The 17,821-nt window shown below is 36.5% G+C and overlaps 1 protein-coding gene across 1 annotated transcript in view; it reads right to left on the bottom strand.

The window, feature by feature from the left end:
• Positions 1 to 4,198: 4,198 nt before the first annotated feature.
• MTPAP (mitochondrial poly(A) polymerase) overlaps positions 4,199 to 17,821 on the bottom strand; it is a 32,849-nt gene continuing 19,226 nt past the window's right edge. Inside the window, exons 7-9 of the mRNA XM_045874237.3 lie at positions 8,975 to 9,067; positions 8,815 to 8,888; positions 4,199 to 7,228 (exon numbers count right to left, since the gene is read on the bottom strand). Of these exons, the coding sequence (XP_045730193.1) occupies positions 6,866 to 7,228; positions 8,815 to 8,888; positions 8,975 to 9,067 (530 nt within the window). The 3' untranslated portion in view covers positions 4,199 to 6,865. The remainder of the gene's footprint in view (positions 7,229 to 8,814; positions 8,889 to 8,974; positions 9,068 to 17,821) is intronic.

The following is a 17,821-nucleotide window of genomic DNA, read 5'->3' as shown; positions in this document are numbered from 1 at the left end:
TTGGGAAAAAAACAACTGTAAGATCTGTCAGACAACTTGAACACTAATTGGATGTGATGATATCAGAACAAGTATCTTTTGGAGATACATATTTACAGATGAAATAGAATGATTGAAATTTGCTTAATACAAACAGGGCAAGTAACAGGGTTATAAATTAAACACAATTTGCCATAAGTGTTGAAATAAGTGATAGATTCATGCAAATTCATTGTACTTTTCAGTTTTTGTTCAAAATTTTCCATAATAAAGTTTTATAGACTTATTTTGGTACTCTTGATCATCTTTACTATTTACATGTGCATTTTAGTTGGTTCTGTGATCTTTGTCTTTGCTTTTGCCTATTACTTAGAGATTTGTAGACCTTATTATGTATTGGAAAAATTAGCCCTTTCTCATTAGTTGCCAGAATTCTTCATTTTGTTTATGGTTGTTTTGTGGCATAGCTTTCTGTTTTAAAGTGGTCAAATTTATCAATATATTCTTTTATCAGTGTATGTCATACTTAAAAAGACATACTTCCCTACTTCACATTTATAATGTTCATCCACGGTTTCTTTTAGTACTTTCTGATTTCACTTTTTCCGCCTCTATATTTAAAGTCTAACTCATCTGGAACTTATAAGAGTGAGAATGGGACCAAATTATTTTTTTTTCCATAGCTATCAGCTGTCCCAACACAAATTACTGAATAATCCATGTTTCTACTGATTTGAAATGCTGCGCTTAGGTTACTGAATTCTGTTTCTGGGCTATTTCATTGACTTGTCTATCGCAAACCAGTAGCATTCTGTTTCACTTACTTACATCTTACATTGTAATAGTTATTTACCAAATTAAAAAATTTCTCCTAGCTATTCTTGTATGATTATTCGAGATATACTTCTGATGATTTTCACATTTAAAAATCCTCATAGAATAAATATGAGTAAAACTGCTACCCTTATACTAAGCCTTTCTAGTCAAGAACAAAAACCATTTTTTTCCAGTAATTCAAACCTCTCATATCTCTTAGTAAGCAATGTGTCTTGATTTATGGTGTCTGGTACATAGTAAACATGGTTACTGAATGAATGACTCTATTGAACCAGTATTTGGGGATTGAGTATCATTATCAGAAAAGCCTGAAAACTTTAAGAAATCAGTGGAGCTTATGAACAGAATACCTTTTGGATGTTACAGAAAAATCCTAACGAATTAAAACCTTTAATCGGTATCTTTTTTGTACACCTGTACAAAAATTTTCATGGATATTCAGAATGACCTTAAAGCTCTGTACAATTCCAAGGTATCCTGGGCGCCTGGGTGGCTCAGTTGGTTAAGCGACTGCCTTCGGCTCAGGTCATGATCCTGGAGTCCCTGGATTAAGTCCCGCATCAGGCTTCCTGCTCGGCAGGGAGTCTGCTTCATCCTCTGACCCTATCCCCTCTCAGGTGTTCTCTCTCTTTCATTCTCTCTCTCTCAAATAAATAAATAAAATCTTAAAAAAAAAAAAATCTTATAAATTCCAAGGTATCCTCAGAACCACAACAAACACATACACATAATTTCATATTCACTTACCGTAACATGTACTCTCTTAAATCCTACTCATTTGAAAATTAACAGTTTAAATGGGTAGCTAAAGAAGGAAATCATTAGTTTAAAAAACAAGCTAATAGACTATTGCATTAAATTAGGAGAGGTAATCAAGACATGAACTAAGCTAATGGCAACAGAAAGAGAAAAAGATTAACCAAATAAAGGGGAAAAAACAGACTCTAAAAGGATCCCAGCATTTGAGCTGTGGTGGCAGAGAATAATAGCACTAACCACAGAAATAGGCAAATTATGAGGTTAGTCAATTTTAAGGAAGATGATAATTTTAACTTAACGCAGGCTGAATTGGAGGTGAGGAGCGACAAGGCAAAGTCCAGTGCACAATCAAGACCAAGTACTAGCAGGTGGGGCTGAGACAATGATTTGACAGTCATGCCCAGAAGTGATGATGAAGCTATAGAAATCAGTGTTATCTGAAAACTGTTTATTTGAACCCATCTTACTGGTTAACAAAAGATAAATGAAGTGCTACTGCTCACCCTTATTCTAAGTGTAGTTACTTCTTTAAAAAAAAAAAAAAGGTAAATGATGGTGTGTCTGGGTGGCTCAGCCGGTTAAGCGTCTGCCTTCAGCTCAGGTCATGATCCCAGGGTCCCAGGATCAAGTCACGCATCTGGCCACTAGTGTGCTCTCTCTCTCAAATAATCTTAAAAAAAAAAAAAGGTGAATGAGTAAAATATAAAAATATGCAAAAGGTATTATGGTTCTCTTTTTAAAAAACTCAATTACATAAAGTTAAAGGAATCCAGTCAATATTGATAACTGAATTTTATAATCAGTAATGCCAAGCAATCAAGCAGGGAAACTCCAAAGATATTTACTGTTGGGTCTATTAGAGAATGGGAAAGAAGGGGATGTGAAGGAACATTATCACATAAATCATTAACAAACAGCCCTTCTAAATCACCAAAATTAATTGTTAACGAAGAATAGCAAGTTGAAGCTTGGCTCAAACACTGGCATCCTTTAAGACTCTTGTTTTCCCCCCTTTGTTTGGTTTAATCTTTTTCTATTTCTGTTGCCATTAGCTTAGTTCATGTCTTGATTACCTCTCCTAATTTAGGTGAAGCTTGTGTGAGTTTTACATTGTTATGTGTATTTATAGAATTACAAAACACATCTTAGATGGAATAAAAAAAACAAAAAACAAAAAAGAGTCTTTAAGTTTCAGATTCCATCTCATGACATCAGTCAGCTTCATAATCCACCTTTTACTGTTAAACTTTGGGACACAGAACATGTCAAATGCTATTTTACACCACGCTCCAAGTCCATGTGTAAACTCAGCAAAGATTAATTAAAACCCTAATCATTAAGCTGCACTAATCTAAGCCAAATACCAGTAATTTTGTAACAGGAAAAGCTTAAAAAATGTAAGACTTTCATTGTACCTAACAATTTAATAAGTTAAAGAATTCTGGTAACCCAGAACATAATACAGACCTGATCTGTAATCTTTTTGTTAATTTGAAGCCATTTTATTTGACAGCATCCATCACAGTAAGTTTTCAATTTATAACCTGTATTTTTTTGTTAATTTTGCCTTGGCCTATTCCAAATTAGGTATTTTGCCACGCTATACTGGCTTCAAAGTGTAACATTTACTAATCAAGTTGAATCTTTCCAATACCCACTTTTAAAATGTTTTAGCACTACACGTTAACAGCTTCGAAACTTTACCAAAGGGGCAAGATAAGTTTAAGTGCATTTATCTAAGAGTAGACAGAAAAAGTGAATAATGCCTTTAATCTAGCTTTAACTCCACTGAGTTCTTAAAGGTGGGTGGGATACACATACCACAGATAACATATAACAGTGTATTTTTAAATAACTTGTGGTGATTTTATAAATCCTGTATTATACATATTACAGATTAAAGATTCTATCTAAAATAGACATATTCTGGGAGTTGCTCCATGGGAATTCCAGAGGAACATTGTAATGTTTATATTCTTTGGAATATATATCCACAAGTAACTGAACTCTGCATGAAACCAAAATAAGCCTTTCAAGTATTTAAAATAAATTTTCCAACTTCATCCTGAGGTGAAAGTGATTTCAGGTTATGCTTTCATTCCAAGTATATATTGCAAAGAATTTCTCATTAATAAGGCTTTACATGAAATTGTGTGTCATGACCTGGTATTTCCTGAATGATAACTTTAAAAACTACTTAAACCTTACTTCCTTATTAAATATTAAGAAGAAAGACTCCTCTGAGGTATATGGGGGTCAGCTTCTGGACCTTTATGGAAAATTTAACAGCCAAATTTTATCTACCCTTAATGATGAGATCCATGGAACTCAAATTTGCAAAAAAGGAGCAGTGATCTAAAACTATCTGGTATGAACAGACTGTCTAAAAGCACTGCCTTAGTTTTTATTATTTTTACACAAAAACCTTCAATAGCTTACCACTGAAAATACACTCAACTTCCTTAAATTGCCATTGACAGTCCTTCATGATCTCACTCAACCTTAACTCTTGTTGAGTATCATGGTAAAAACTATATCCCAACCCACCCAAACTGCCAGTTCTCCAAATACACTTCCCTCTTACTGACTCTTCCTCAGGCTGTCCTCTTTTTTCCAGAATAAGCCCTATGCCCCTCTCTCCGTCTACCTATCCTTTCAAGGTCTACCTACGCTATTCATCAATGAAGCTTTCTCCGATCATCTAAGGCAAAAATGGTTTATTCATTTCTATGGTGTTTTGAATGTTGCACTCCTACAAGATTTCCTGAAGGGACTGAATGGAGACCCGAGGACAGCTACTCACCAACCGAATGCCAAACTCTGGCAAGTGCAGAGTTGCTACGTGGACAAGCTGTGACTGCTAGGTTGCTTTTCCTGCTGGCTTTGCTGCGGATGTTCCCTGGGTTGGCTTAAATGACACATGCAAATGTAGCTTTTCCCTACTGTGGTACCAGCAAGCTGTAAGTAACTGAATAGAGCTGTACTTTAAAGGCCAAGAAATTTCTAGGAACATGACGTAACTTGAAACAATTCTAATTCTGTTCTCACCTGAGCACAGCCCGTGAGCAAAAGGAAGAGGCACGTAGTAAATGAAAGCAGGAAGTCCTACTTCAACTGTATTTTCTCTTCTCTATGATCCCTAGAGATTTGTGAATGAAGTAAGATTATAGATTTTTTTCCTAGAATGCCTCTCGCCAATTCTCTAATTTCCTAAGGATTGGTAGTAACTCCAGGAATTATACTGGTGGGCCATAAAATCCGGAACGATGTAGAAGTGAAATCGATCTGATCTGGGTAGGCTTACATCCAAATTCTTTCACACACTGAGCAAAACTCATTGTAGATAAAGGCTACTCAATGGAAGCTTAGTTAACAAACAGCTAGGAAAGAAACACCTTGAACAAAACTTTTTCCCGACCTATTTCCCGACCTTAAAATCAGTTTTAAGTAAGAAGTGGCAATGACAAGTTAAGTGTAGATTATCTCTAATATGTAATAAAAACCACATTTTAAAAATTTGGGAAGTGAAAAAGAAGTTACGAGAAAAGAGTACATTTGTTTGTAGTCTATGTTCATTTGACTAGAACTAAAAATTTTAGATTAAAATATCTTTGTAGATTAAAATCCATCACATAATTAAACCTCAGCCTGAAAAGTAACACAAACCTACAGGGTCCAAGTTGTTCTATAGATTACAAAAAAAAAAAAAAAAAAGAAAATGCCAACACATATTTCATATGCCTAAATGATCATTTTTGACTTAACATCAACCTAAAAAAGAAACCCTCCAATCAAATATCTGGAACAAAAAATCACCTCATTTAGGGGCACCTGGGTGGCTCAGTCTTTGAGCATCTGCCTTCGGCTCAGGTCCTGATTGGTATCGAGCCCCGCATAAGGCGCCCTGCTCTGCGGGAAGCCTGCTTCTCCCTCTCCTACTCCCCCTGCTTGTGTTCCCTCTCTCGCTGTGTCTCTCTCTGTCAAATAAATAAAATCTTTTTTAAAAATAAATAAATAAATAATAAAAGAACTGTCTAGAAGAACACTGCTACTTGTTTGTATAAAAGAACGCCATATATGTATGAAAGAATACGGATACTTGTATGTTGGTTTCAGATGTGAAATCAAAACAGCAGGGCCACATGAGCGTAGAACTCTGCTGCTTCGTAACAATTCTATTAGTGAGTCCCCCAAAATATCCCAAGCAGAGCTCATTAGTTTCTGACCTAAAATTTAGATGGGAAGCTATTTTGAAAACCACTATAAACTGTAAATCTGAATTCTGAGTAGCAAGAATAACTTATATACCACAAAAGATAAAAAATAAAAGTAACACATATAACGCGCCAGACTCCTGACCTAGCACTTTCCGATGTACCCCATGTAATCTTCACAAAAATCTGTGAAGTAGGCACTATTATTGCCCCCCTTTTACAGAGAAAACAACGGGGGCCCTGAGAGGCTGAGTAATTTACTAGGAAACCAGTCTGGCTCAAGTCCCCTGTTTTCAAGCACTATTTTCTTGGCTTCTAAAACAAAAGTTACTCCACAGGGAATGTATGGAAATTATATTTCAATATGTATCTATTTTGAACAGGAAGAAAGGAGGTTTCAAAAGATAAGAAAAAGAATACTGGGAATATCATATAGTAGAAGCAGGGTTTTATTTTTGAAAGCAGAAAAAGTACCTAGCATTCTAGAATACAATGTACCAATATTTTTATATATCTGGCTTAGAATACTAGAATGTGGTGAATGAAGTGTCTGCATTCCTATCTTTTAAAAACATTAACGTTTTTGCAAATCTGTTTTAATTTATATATGAAATAAAACAGGAAAACCTGTTTTAATTTATATGTGAATAAGAGTACTTTGCTTGAAGAATACAAAAAATACATACTAAGAGTACTAGCAAATTCTGAAGGTTTATTGTATTCACTGACTACGTGTGTACATACCCAGAAGTTCCTTTAAACGATTTCCACCCAGGGCCTCATGTAGATATCAATAATGGCTTGACTCTAAAACTGATTCTTACCACTTGCTTTGTATAGTTTATTTAAAGTACATTCCAATCCTCTGTCACCTATTCCTTGTGGCAGTGGATCTGAGGCTTATCACACCGAACACATCCCAGAACTTCAGACCAGAAAGAGGCCCAGTGAGAAGATCATGAAAACAGATACCCCATGCCAGTGGGTACCTGTGAGAGTTTCAGACCAGTTCTTCCAGGCGGTCGAAAGAGCAATGTTCTCAGGGAAAACCAGTTCTTCAAGCAAAGGAATAGCCACTAAGCCTGAGTACTAACTGTTCTCTTCCCATTGGTGTGTGTGTCATTTTCTGGACTGCTACTTTTTATAGATTCCAGCAAATTTTTAATTCGCTCACTTGCAGGCTTCTTCCTTTTCTTCTTGGCAAGAGACACACTGCTTAGCACTGAAGGCTGCAGCAGCGTTGCCAGCCCCCAGGGCTGATTACTTGATGGGGAAGGGCGGTCTTTATCTTCCTGACTTAAAATCCAGGCACTTTCTCGGGCCAGATCTACAAATTTTTGTAGTTGGCTTTGATTTACGTTTTTGCTGATGTTGAGAGACGTTTCAAAAGGATTCTGAATGTGCAATGGAGAAGACTCTGGTTTGTTCTGTTCCCTTCCCTATAGATGATTGTAAGGAAGAAAAAATGTATAAATATATGAAAGGCTCAGCTATAGGAATGATATAGTTTAACGAAATGTCAAAAACAGGGCAAATCCCAGCATTTACAGAGTAAAGAACTGCTTTCCTAAGAGAATTGGGTATGTATGCATATTATGTACTTATGTGTGTGTGTGTGTGTGTGTGTGTGTACTTCTGGCTGATTTTTTTACCACTGTAGTTCTGTGATTATTCTTTAGAGAAAAATAAATTAGGTTTATGAGCTACGGATGATGATGCTCAGATGAGAGGTATCTAGGCTAAGTCAATCAACAGAAGTATTTTTAAAGTATCAACTTTGACCTAAGAAGATAAAGCAAGGAAGGGAAAAAAAACGAAAAATAGCAGAAAATAAAATGAAGACACACTTATTTTTGAGACTTGCTAAAAACATAATAGAAGCACACAAAATTAGAATCCTTAAATTAAATACAGTAATTAATGTTTCCCAAGAATAAAGTCAGAAAGGAAGAGAAGGAACAAAGGATTATTCATTATTCATTTTAAAACACTGAAAGTTTCCTATTACATTCCTAAAGATCCAACTTACATAAGGCCCTGACAGGTAAGACCACGTCTCATAGAAATAAAAAGAAAAGCTAAAGTTGTGATTTATATGACCATATCACATGTATTACTAAAATATTAACAAAACAAATGTCCAAGATTCGCCAGTATGAGCAGCACCTCTTTATTCCCTAACTTCTGTCATGCCCTGCCCAGCAAGGGTCCTGCCTGTCCAGCAACTCTGACGTCTAGGCTAAGAGGACAGAAAGGATAAAGAACTTCATGTGATCAGTGACCTTCTTCTCATATGGAATCTAATGCCATATTAGCTTGCATCCCAGGGCTCTGTGTCCCCTCCTTCTCCCTTCCCCACACTTTGTTGTTGTTGTTGTTAAACAAAATCTCCATGAACAGGATTAAGAGGCAAGGATGAAAAAAGGAAGAGTTGAATAAAACAACAAAAAAGAGTATCTGATTACGTGTTTTATGTAGCCAATCTTACAACGGTTGTAACCAAGTACCCAAATGCTAAGCAGAATAGACCCAAACAGAGAGCTATCTCAAGTATCCCCCACTTGGTCACAAATTTTGCCTAGAATTCTGCTCTGGATTTGCTTTTTTTTTTTTTTAATGTCTATTATTCCAGCTACTCATATGAACCAAAATCATAACTTCATTTGCCTAAACAAATTTAGAGCTCAAATTGAGAGAATTACTAAAATCTATAGGGCTGTGTATCCTACTTCTTCCATGAACACAAAAGCAGTTTAACAAGAACTGTATATAAAATTATGTTTTCCAGAAAAATTTTCAGAAGAGTCCACATTTTGAAGGATGCTGTATTAGATGCTGAAAGAGTTGTCTTCTGCTCTTCCAAATAACTAGATGAATGATCTGATATGCAGCTCCTCTAGGCATCAATTTCCTTATTAGTATCTATTACTGTGGAGTTGAAATACACTAACATGTTAAAAATGCTCTGAAAACTAAATACTAATATAGCAGAAGACTAGATACTTTGTCATCAAATATTATTTACCTGTCGAATATTTATGGAATTTTTATTGAAAGCGAAATTGCCAAAATATTCAAAAAATTCTTTCAGTAGTGATTCTGCAAGAAAATAAAACAAGGAAAATAAGAGGAAGGCCTGTTTCAATTAAAAACAAACGAACAAAGGGAAAAAAAAAAACACCTACCTAGTGTTTCTGTGTTTCCTGAAGGTTTAATTCTATTCAAGTCACGAATAAATGTACAGTTGTGGCCTTCTATTATACATTTATCTTCTGCATCTTCAAAAAACAGAAATGGAAAATATTTCACATTTCAAAGATATTGCCTACTTCAGAAAAGGAATCTATAATTAACTAAATCAAAGTTACAGACTAATGTGTCCTATTATTAGTCAGTGTTATAGATATTTACAGTTAATAGGATTTAAAACTCCTTACCAAAAAGATTTGAGACTAATTACAGTAGAGCAAAATTAGCGTTACATTTTTTTTAGCATACTAAAATCATCTATCAAAAACCCAACAATTCTTAATCTTTTGAAGTCATCAGTTTTTCAGTTATAAATGAAAATGTAGATGGTTCCCATCTTTCACCAATTCAAATCTTGGCAGTATCCTTGATCAAAATACTTAATTTCCTCTCCATTTCCATCCTTATCACCCTGTCATGCATATATTTGCAACAAGCCATCCACGACACAAACTGAATGCTCTAAGAGTTTTGAAGAATTTCTGGTAATTTCTAAAATGCAGTACTCTAGCAACTAGAATTCACTACCACAAAGTAAACGGCACCCTGGACTTAAGCATTCACCTTTTCTAATAGTATTTGTATCTTCAGAAGGAATCATTCCCCTCACGATAAATACACAGCCAGCATGAAATTCCTCACCCATGCTAATCTACCTTCCACTGTACAATAAGCAGACAAATTCTCACTCCTCGAAAATCAAATTAACAGCCAATTCATCTGAAAGCATTTCCTAACTCCAAGTTGGCCATCCTCCGTTAGTTATTTCACACTCCATGAGCACTTATCTGACTTCCTTGTGATTGTGTATGCATGCTGCCCACTCCCCTACCCCAGCCTGGGATTACAAATGTCCCATTCACTACTCCCCCTCTCCACATCAGTCTAGCCACAAGTGTCTAGCATACAGCAGGCACATAACCAGTAATCCGAATGATCAATTACATTTTGAATGTTACAATCCCCAGCAGGGGGATTAAATACAGAAATCAGAAAGAGATAAATAAGGGTCCCTCAAATTTTTGTCTCCCTTTTTTTGTGGTTTTTGTATTTTTTGTTAAGATCTGGGTTACTAATATAATTTCTCAAAAATTACTCCAGATCCTAACATATTAATTTTATGTATTTTTTAAAAGATTTACTTAGAGAGGGAGAGAAAGAACATGCGCATGGTGAGAGGCAGAGGGAGAGGGGAAGCGGACTCTGTGTTGAGTACAGCCTGATGTGGGGCTCAATCCCAGGACCCTGAGATCATGACCTGAGTGGAAACCAAGAGTCGGATGCTTAAGCAACTGAGCCACCCAGGCACCCCACATATTAATTTTAATAGCAAATTTTATGTCCTCTATTATATAACTTCTAGTACCCCGAAGAACTTATACCCAGTTACACTTAGATCTATTTTTTTTTTTTTTTAAGATCTTATTTAATTTGAGAGAGGGAGAGAGAAAGAGCGTGAGACAGCATGTGCAGGAGTAAGGGGAAGGGAAGAGGGACAACCTTGATTTCTGACCATGGAGCCTGACACTGCTCAATCTCAGGACCCTGAGATCATGACCTGAGCTGAAGTGAGACGCTTAACCGACTGAGCCACTGAGGCACTCCACACTTAGATCTATTTTTTAGGAGACCCAGACACGTGTTACTCTTTCAAATTGTCAACAGTTATATTTCTTGTGACACAGTGCCAGTCACATATATTGATGTTCTTTTAGCTGCTGTGTCTTTTTTCAGGAACTTATTTCCAATTAAAGCATTACTACCATAGAAATTTGAGATCCACGTTAAAATATTTCTAGAACTGCAGAATAATGAAAACCTGAGGCTGTCTCTGTGACTGCTGCTCTTGACTAAAAGTTGTTACAGAAGTATTAAAACTTGAAGGAAAAAAAAAAGTATCCTCTGATTTAAGATAGGGCCATCTTTGTTTCTTCAAAATCCCTAAGGCATTCAAACCTAGCAGCTTGGCTGTCAAGTCCTTCCCCTCCTATCCTCTCTCCCCCATTTGTCTACTATAACACCCAGACAACATCCACACCGTCCAATATAATAACCACCACCACATGGGGCTATTAAAATAAAAAATTCAGTTCCTCGACCACACTAATCATACTTCAAGTGCCTAACAGCCACAAGTGACCAGTGCCTACCCTACTATGTATAATATGGATATAGAACACTTCTATCATCATAGAAAGTTCTACTGGATAGTGCTGCAATAGAAAAATGATTCTCAACCTATTCAGACATATGAACCCTATTGCTATCAGTTTAAACCTGCGGCACTCTTTTCTTAAAAGTATTGTTATGAAACCATGACAAAAATTTGTAAGTAAACACAAACTCTCAGTCGCGAGGAAGAGAGCCAGGTAAGCACCTTAATTAACTCATACTGGAGCTTGAGAACACATTCCTTCACCTTCACCTTAAGTGAACTTAGAAACTATGAAAAAGTAAGGTTATATATTTACTAAATTTGATTTCCTTGCTTCCTTTGGAAACCTCAGAGCCTCATGATTGGTACATCCATTACTCTTTTTCAGCAGAGTACACATGACAAATGAAATTCACTAAGTAATGTTCTCACAGACACAGCCAGATTGATAACTTACCCACATTTTTCCAGGGAACTGATAGCCACGCTAGAGTAATTCATAATTAGTCACAGAGATCACTATTGGCATTCTTAATAGATTACTCAGGGGCTGCAGTACAGATAATCATGTCTATGGGCTGTATAATTATTTAGGTTAATCTTTCTGGTCAAAAGAACAAAATCTACACTGTGCCAGCTACATATATGTCTAGTAAGTCACTTGAAGTTGATAGGCACATATGTAAGGGGCATAACAGGAATAAAGTTCATATGAAGGCTTACTATTTTTTTCTTTGATAACAAATCTTTTATGATGTCCCATTTTTATAAGAGGAGCTTACTGGAACAAAACTTGAATAGCTAAAAATCATATAACTATATTCAGCTTCTATTATAACTATCCAGTATGCCATGGATCAATAGTAATTAAATGGGAGAAGCAAACAGAAAAGCCAACTGAGATTACAGATCTCTGCTGTACTAATTAATGCAGACTGTTTAATACGGGGGGGGGGGGGTGCTATACACTTAGACACATCGCCATTTTGTTTCCTTCTAACCCACCCCAGCCAGAATGCTTTCTGAAATGCACATCCAAGCAACTGCCTCTCAAGTACTTGGATCTAACCTTGTGAAAAATGTAAGTGTTATGGTTATATCCACGTTTCAAAGGAGCTTTATTTATTGCCTCATAGCTCACTCAACTCCAGAATGTGACTCAGATAATATTCTCCACATATACACATCTATAATACAGATTGTTCCCTATTAATCACTTACGCTCATCAACAGACAGGGTAAAGTTCTACCTGCTTCTCCCACCATGCCATATGCTCCAATAACACTTCAGCCTCTCCAGGACGGAGCCTATATACTGATTAAGAGCACATGCTATGGGGTAAAGATGATGAAATGAACACAACCACCTACCTTCACCCCCTCCCAAACCACCAATGAAATGACAGTAAAATGACATAAAATCTTAAAGATGGAGAACAGAAGAAATAAGAACAACAAAAATTTTTCAGTTGAAGAACAGATGGACAAGTAGCTAAGATTCAGGAGATCTGAAAAGACTGACTCCTAAACTAGCAGTAAAGAAAGCCAAGAATAAACCCATCTACAGGGCAGAGCTCCCAACAACTCAGGAACTGCAAGCACCAGGTCTAACTGGAAGCACCAAGACTGGAAGCCTGATGGTTGAAGAAGCAGTTAGATTCCCCCAGATCTCTTTTTCCCTGACAGAAACCTTAGGCTTACTTTGGAGAGGGTAAAAGAAAGTATAGCTACACAGAAGATAGGAGACACAGCTGAGGGTAGGAAAATTGTTCTAAAAGCAACAGTAAGTGAACAAAAGCATAGTAAATGTCAAAGCGACAGCATGCTAGTAACGGGGTCTTTACTTCCAGAAAAATATTAAAAGAGTCATTACTGGGGAATCTGAATAGCTCAAGAAGAATGACCTAGAGATAGTGACATAAAAAGTGCCCACCAATAAAACAGTCCAGCTACATTACCCTACAATAAAGCTCACAGTCAACAAGCCCCACCTAAGCTCAGAGATTCAAATGAACTTTTTAGTTCCTAACTCAAACATGACCAGAAAATCAAAGACTATCAGATACCTGAAGAAGGCCTCTAACATGACAATAAACTTAAAATGAAAAATTAAATAAAATGAAAAAAAAATATTTAGAAAAACAGAGGCTACATAATAAGAATTAATTAATAGAGTATTTGGTGACTGACTGTTTTGACAAAAGATTTAGACAACTAGTAGCAAGCTGGAGATTCAAGTAACATTAAGTACATAAAAAACTAAGCAAGCAAGAAAATAAGTAGTATTAAAAACTATAAACTCCAAAGAGTAGAAAAAGTTGGGCAGGAAAGGAAATTAATTTTAGTTTACTCCATGGATTAGAAAGGAATAGGATTTATACAGTCATAACAGTATAAAGAGCACGTAGCAAAATTAAGCCATAGCCATATTCAGAATATGAGGGGTGTAAGAGATATATGTATGGTGAGGATAAAAGGTAACTCCTCTTCTTCCATAAAGGGAAGTCATACATAATGTCTAAAACTAAAAATCAAGAAACATGGTCATCATTTTGCAACATATACAAATACTGAATCATCACGCTCTATACATAAAATATAATGTTGTATATGCCTATTACACTCCCCAGATAAATACAGAAATTAAGACAATTTATTCTGAAAATATATTTTATAACGGCAAACAGATCAGCTAAAAGAGTTAGAAGTGGTTGCCTACAGAGCAAGGCAAAAGGAACAGAAGGCACAGGCTCAGAGTGTGAGTTACCGTTACCAAGTTTGTAGAATATTTTACTCTTTACCTACTATGTGCCTCTGTACTTTGATAGAACTGAACTTTAAAAATCAGTTCTTTTCACCAAACACCATTAAGAGAGTGAAAAGGGAACCACAGTATGTATTTATTTGAGATATAAAGATATACACATAAATCCATAACATGTGACAAAGGACTCATGTGGAATATAGAAATTCCTACAAATGAATCTGAAAAAGAAAGGCCAAGAGAAAAATAGGCAAAAGACTTAAAGAAACATCACAAGAATTACCCAAATGACTGATGCAGATATGAAAAAGTGCTCAACTTCATTAGTCATTAGGGAAAAGAAAACCAGAACATGCCATGATGCCACTACCCATACATTTAGAACAGCTACCATAAAAAAAATTGATAATACCACGTGTTGGCAAAGATATAGAGCAATTAGAACTTGTCCATAATGCCTGTGGGAGTTTACACTTTGGAAAACTGTTTGGCAGTGTCTACTGAAGCTGAATATACCCAAATCCCAAGACTCAGAAATTCTATTCCTAGTTTATACTTGACAGATAGGAGTGCCTGTGCTCACCAAAAGAAATATGCTAGAATGATATTAGCTATTACGTGTAATGGTCCCAAACTACAAATCATTTACATGCCCATCAAAAGTAGAAGTAAAAATCTTTTTTGGTATGTTCATGGAAAATAGTACTGTGCCACAATGAAAATGAGTGGTCCACAAATACACGAACAGTAGGAATGAATCTTCTAAACATAATGTTGAGAGGGAAGAAACCAGACGCAAAACAATACACACTGTATGAGACATAAACAGGTAAAATGAATCCATGCTGTTGAAAGGGGGGGTGGGAAGGGCGTGGAGGGACCCGAAGGGAAGACAGCTAGTGCTTCTGCGGTATTCATTCAGTCAGGGTGGTGTTTCCATGGGTGTGTTCCGTTTGTGAAAATATACATATACACACATGTACTTCTAGGTGTATTATATTTCAGTTACCTTAAGAAATTTGGAAAACCTCTCAACGTTTTCTCACCTATAAAATGAAAACAGTAAATGTGCCTCATAAGATTTGCTGGGAGGACTGAATGAAATGGTGTATAAGACTTTCTAGCCCATGCCTGGCACTGAGTTAGCACCCAATAAATTGTTACTGTGTCACAATTAAAATTCTCTTCCATTCTGGGGTTTATGCATCAACACTGCCAAAGATACTACACCCAGTCATTTCTTCCTCAAACCTTTAATTCATCACAGGAAGGAAGCACAGGGATCCTAAACAAAAAGCTGTAATCAAACAACTGTTTATGAAAGGAAAATGCCACAGAAAGCACCAAGCGCAGAAGTAAATGTAACAAAGGTGGCAAAGCCAAAACAGGAGAGAACACACAATAAGAGACACAGTGGGGAAAGGAGCAGAGATTATAAGAAAACATAAAGAAACAGAAATTCAAGAGTAACCAAATTACGAAAGTTGCCATCATGCTCAGTACAAAAGGCTTTCAACTGTAAAACGTTCAGCCAATCCTCTGAAATCTATTTACTGAACTTCTCCTATGGACCCAATACTATGCCAGGAACAGAAGATGCAGAAATGAGTCAAAGGCCGCCTGCCCTAGAAAGGCTTGGCCAACACAGGCAGGGAAAACAAGTCGGCAACGTGACAGCCATTCCAACACACGTGTGTACCAGGTGCGTGGAGGCCAACAGAGTGCCACCTCCCAGGAGGAAGGCAGGAGGGAGCCAGCCAGGAATGACCTAACAAATGGGATCTTGGACTGGGTTTGTCTTCTCTTCCCTGGCATAACCCTGAAGAGCTTCCCTCCATGGGAGAAGAGGAGGTAGTGAGAAGAAGGCAATTTCAGGCAAAGACCAAGATGTAAACAAGAACAAAATATTTGAGGATCAGCAAAATGCTGAGCCTCCAGATTTGCACACAGAAGTGAATGTAAGAGAAGACGAGGAAAAGGAAGATCAAAGAGACCCTAAATACAACTCTATAATGTTTGGATTTATTCTAGGTTCCAACCAGGTTTATAAAGCCCTAGAAGTGCTAGAAGGTGTTCCAGAAATCCATGCCACCTTCTATTAATAAGCAAGCAAGCAAGCAAGCGAGTAAATATTTTTCTTTTTTAAAAAAGACAAATTGAGAGCCTCTATCTGAATATCAAGGGAGAGGTACAACTTAGAAGAACAAAATGATTGTACGCAAGACTTAACTCAGCCAATCAACCATAGAGCACCCAAGATGGTTTTATTGTTTCCAAGTTTAACACTGTTTTTATTCTTAGTCAGATCCTGTTGAATATATACCAATGTGGAACCACTGGTTAAAATCAGAAGTATAAAAAACATGGAATTTGAAAAATACCTAAATGAACAGAAAAAAAATATTTTGATAAATTCTTAAAATAATCTTCACCACATCCTTAATATAAATTCATTTATGAAAAATTCTTTTATAAGAAATTCAAGGTATTGTCAGAACTTCAAAAATCAAAGATAATGCTATCAAATTTGCTTTTTCATTTATTGGCAATTCACACCCACAATGTGCTATGTGTAGCGAAGTAACTGCAAAAAACAACCTGAAAATTTCTCTTAAGCTAATGAAAAAATATCGTAAACAACCAATTTGGTATTTTAAAATATAAAATTAAAGAATTCCAAAACTAGTTGTGTCTGTTTTGATGCCATCAGATGTGAATAAAGTTAAATTGTTTTAAAAAATAGATTTGAAATAAAAACTCAACATGTCATTTTAAGTTTGTCCATCAATCACATTCTTTTTCTAAAATAATTAGCAGAGGGGGGCGCCTGGGTGGCTCAGTCGTTAAGCGTCTGCCTTCAGCTCAGGTCATGATCCCAGGGTCCTGGGATCGAGTCCCACATCGGGCTCCCTGCTCGACAGGAAGCCTGCTTCTCCCTCTCCCACTCCCCCTGCTTGTGTTCCTGCTCTCGCTGTCTCTCTCTCTGTCAAGTGAATAAATAAAATCTTAAAAAAAAAAAAATAAAATAAAATAAAATAATTAGCAGAAATTATTTTAAAAAGATTCTAGGAGGTTACTGAAGGATTTCAATAGAGAATAATATAATGAGATATGAAATTTTGACAATCGCTAGTTACAAATAGACTGGTGGGAAACAAATGGAGGTAAGGAGAGAAAGTAGTATAGATGCTCCCAAGAAGGGAATGTCAAGGGCCCAAATCTGGCAGGAGTGGCAGTGTGCGTGAGACTGGAAAACAGCAACAAGATGTCAGGAATAGTTTGCCGCCAACATCAACTTGTCTTCATTCTTCCTCCTTTTTATAGCTTCTGCTTTCCTTAGCTTCTAAACTCCAAAAGTTCATGATTTTTCCCCAAAACGGTCTCTGTGAGGGCAGTCTTAAGCACCAGCACACACAGCAAAGGTTGAACAGGAAATGCTATTTACAGGTTGTTTATTGTGAGGAAATACCCACATTTTCTGTCTGTCTGTATGTGGGTCTGTCTTAGGCCTCTACCAGAATGTGAGTTACCTAAGAATATCATCCATATCTCCTCACTGCACCAAAAATAACACCCAATGTAGAATGAGCAACCAATAAATATTCAGTGAATGAATGACACCAAACAATGAATGAGCACAGCCATGGATGTTGCCCCTTCACTGCAACCGAGATACATGACCACTACCCTACCTTCTGAAAACTTCCTACTCTCCATTATCCTATCACACAGAGCTTTTTTAAAGCTTAGTTTCAAGCTATACTAGTACTTAACAGTGTTCACAGGAAGGGATTACTTCTAATTTGGATAATGAGAGAAGGTGGCACAGAAGAGAGAATTGAAAGAAGTCACAGTCCAGGCAGA

This window comes from Mirounga angustirostris, unplaced genomic scaffold, assembly GCF_029215605.1.
Source record: "Mirounga angustirostris isolate CCGP_5_RB_7025 unplaced genomic scaffold, mMirAng1.0.hap1 SCAF_5, whole genome shotgun sequence".
NCBI lineage: Eukaryota > Metazoa > Chordata > Mammalia > Carnivora > Phocidae > Mirounga > Mirounga angustirostris.
This window is presented reverse-complemented; position numbering and strand designations above follow the sequence as displayed.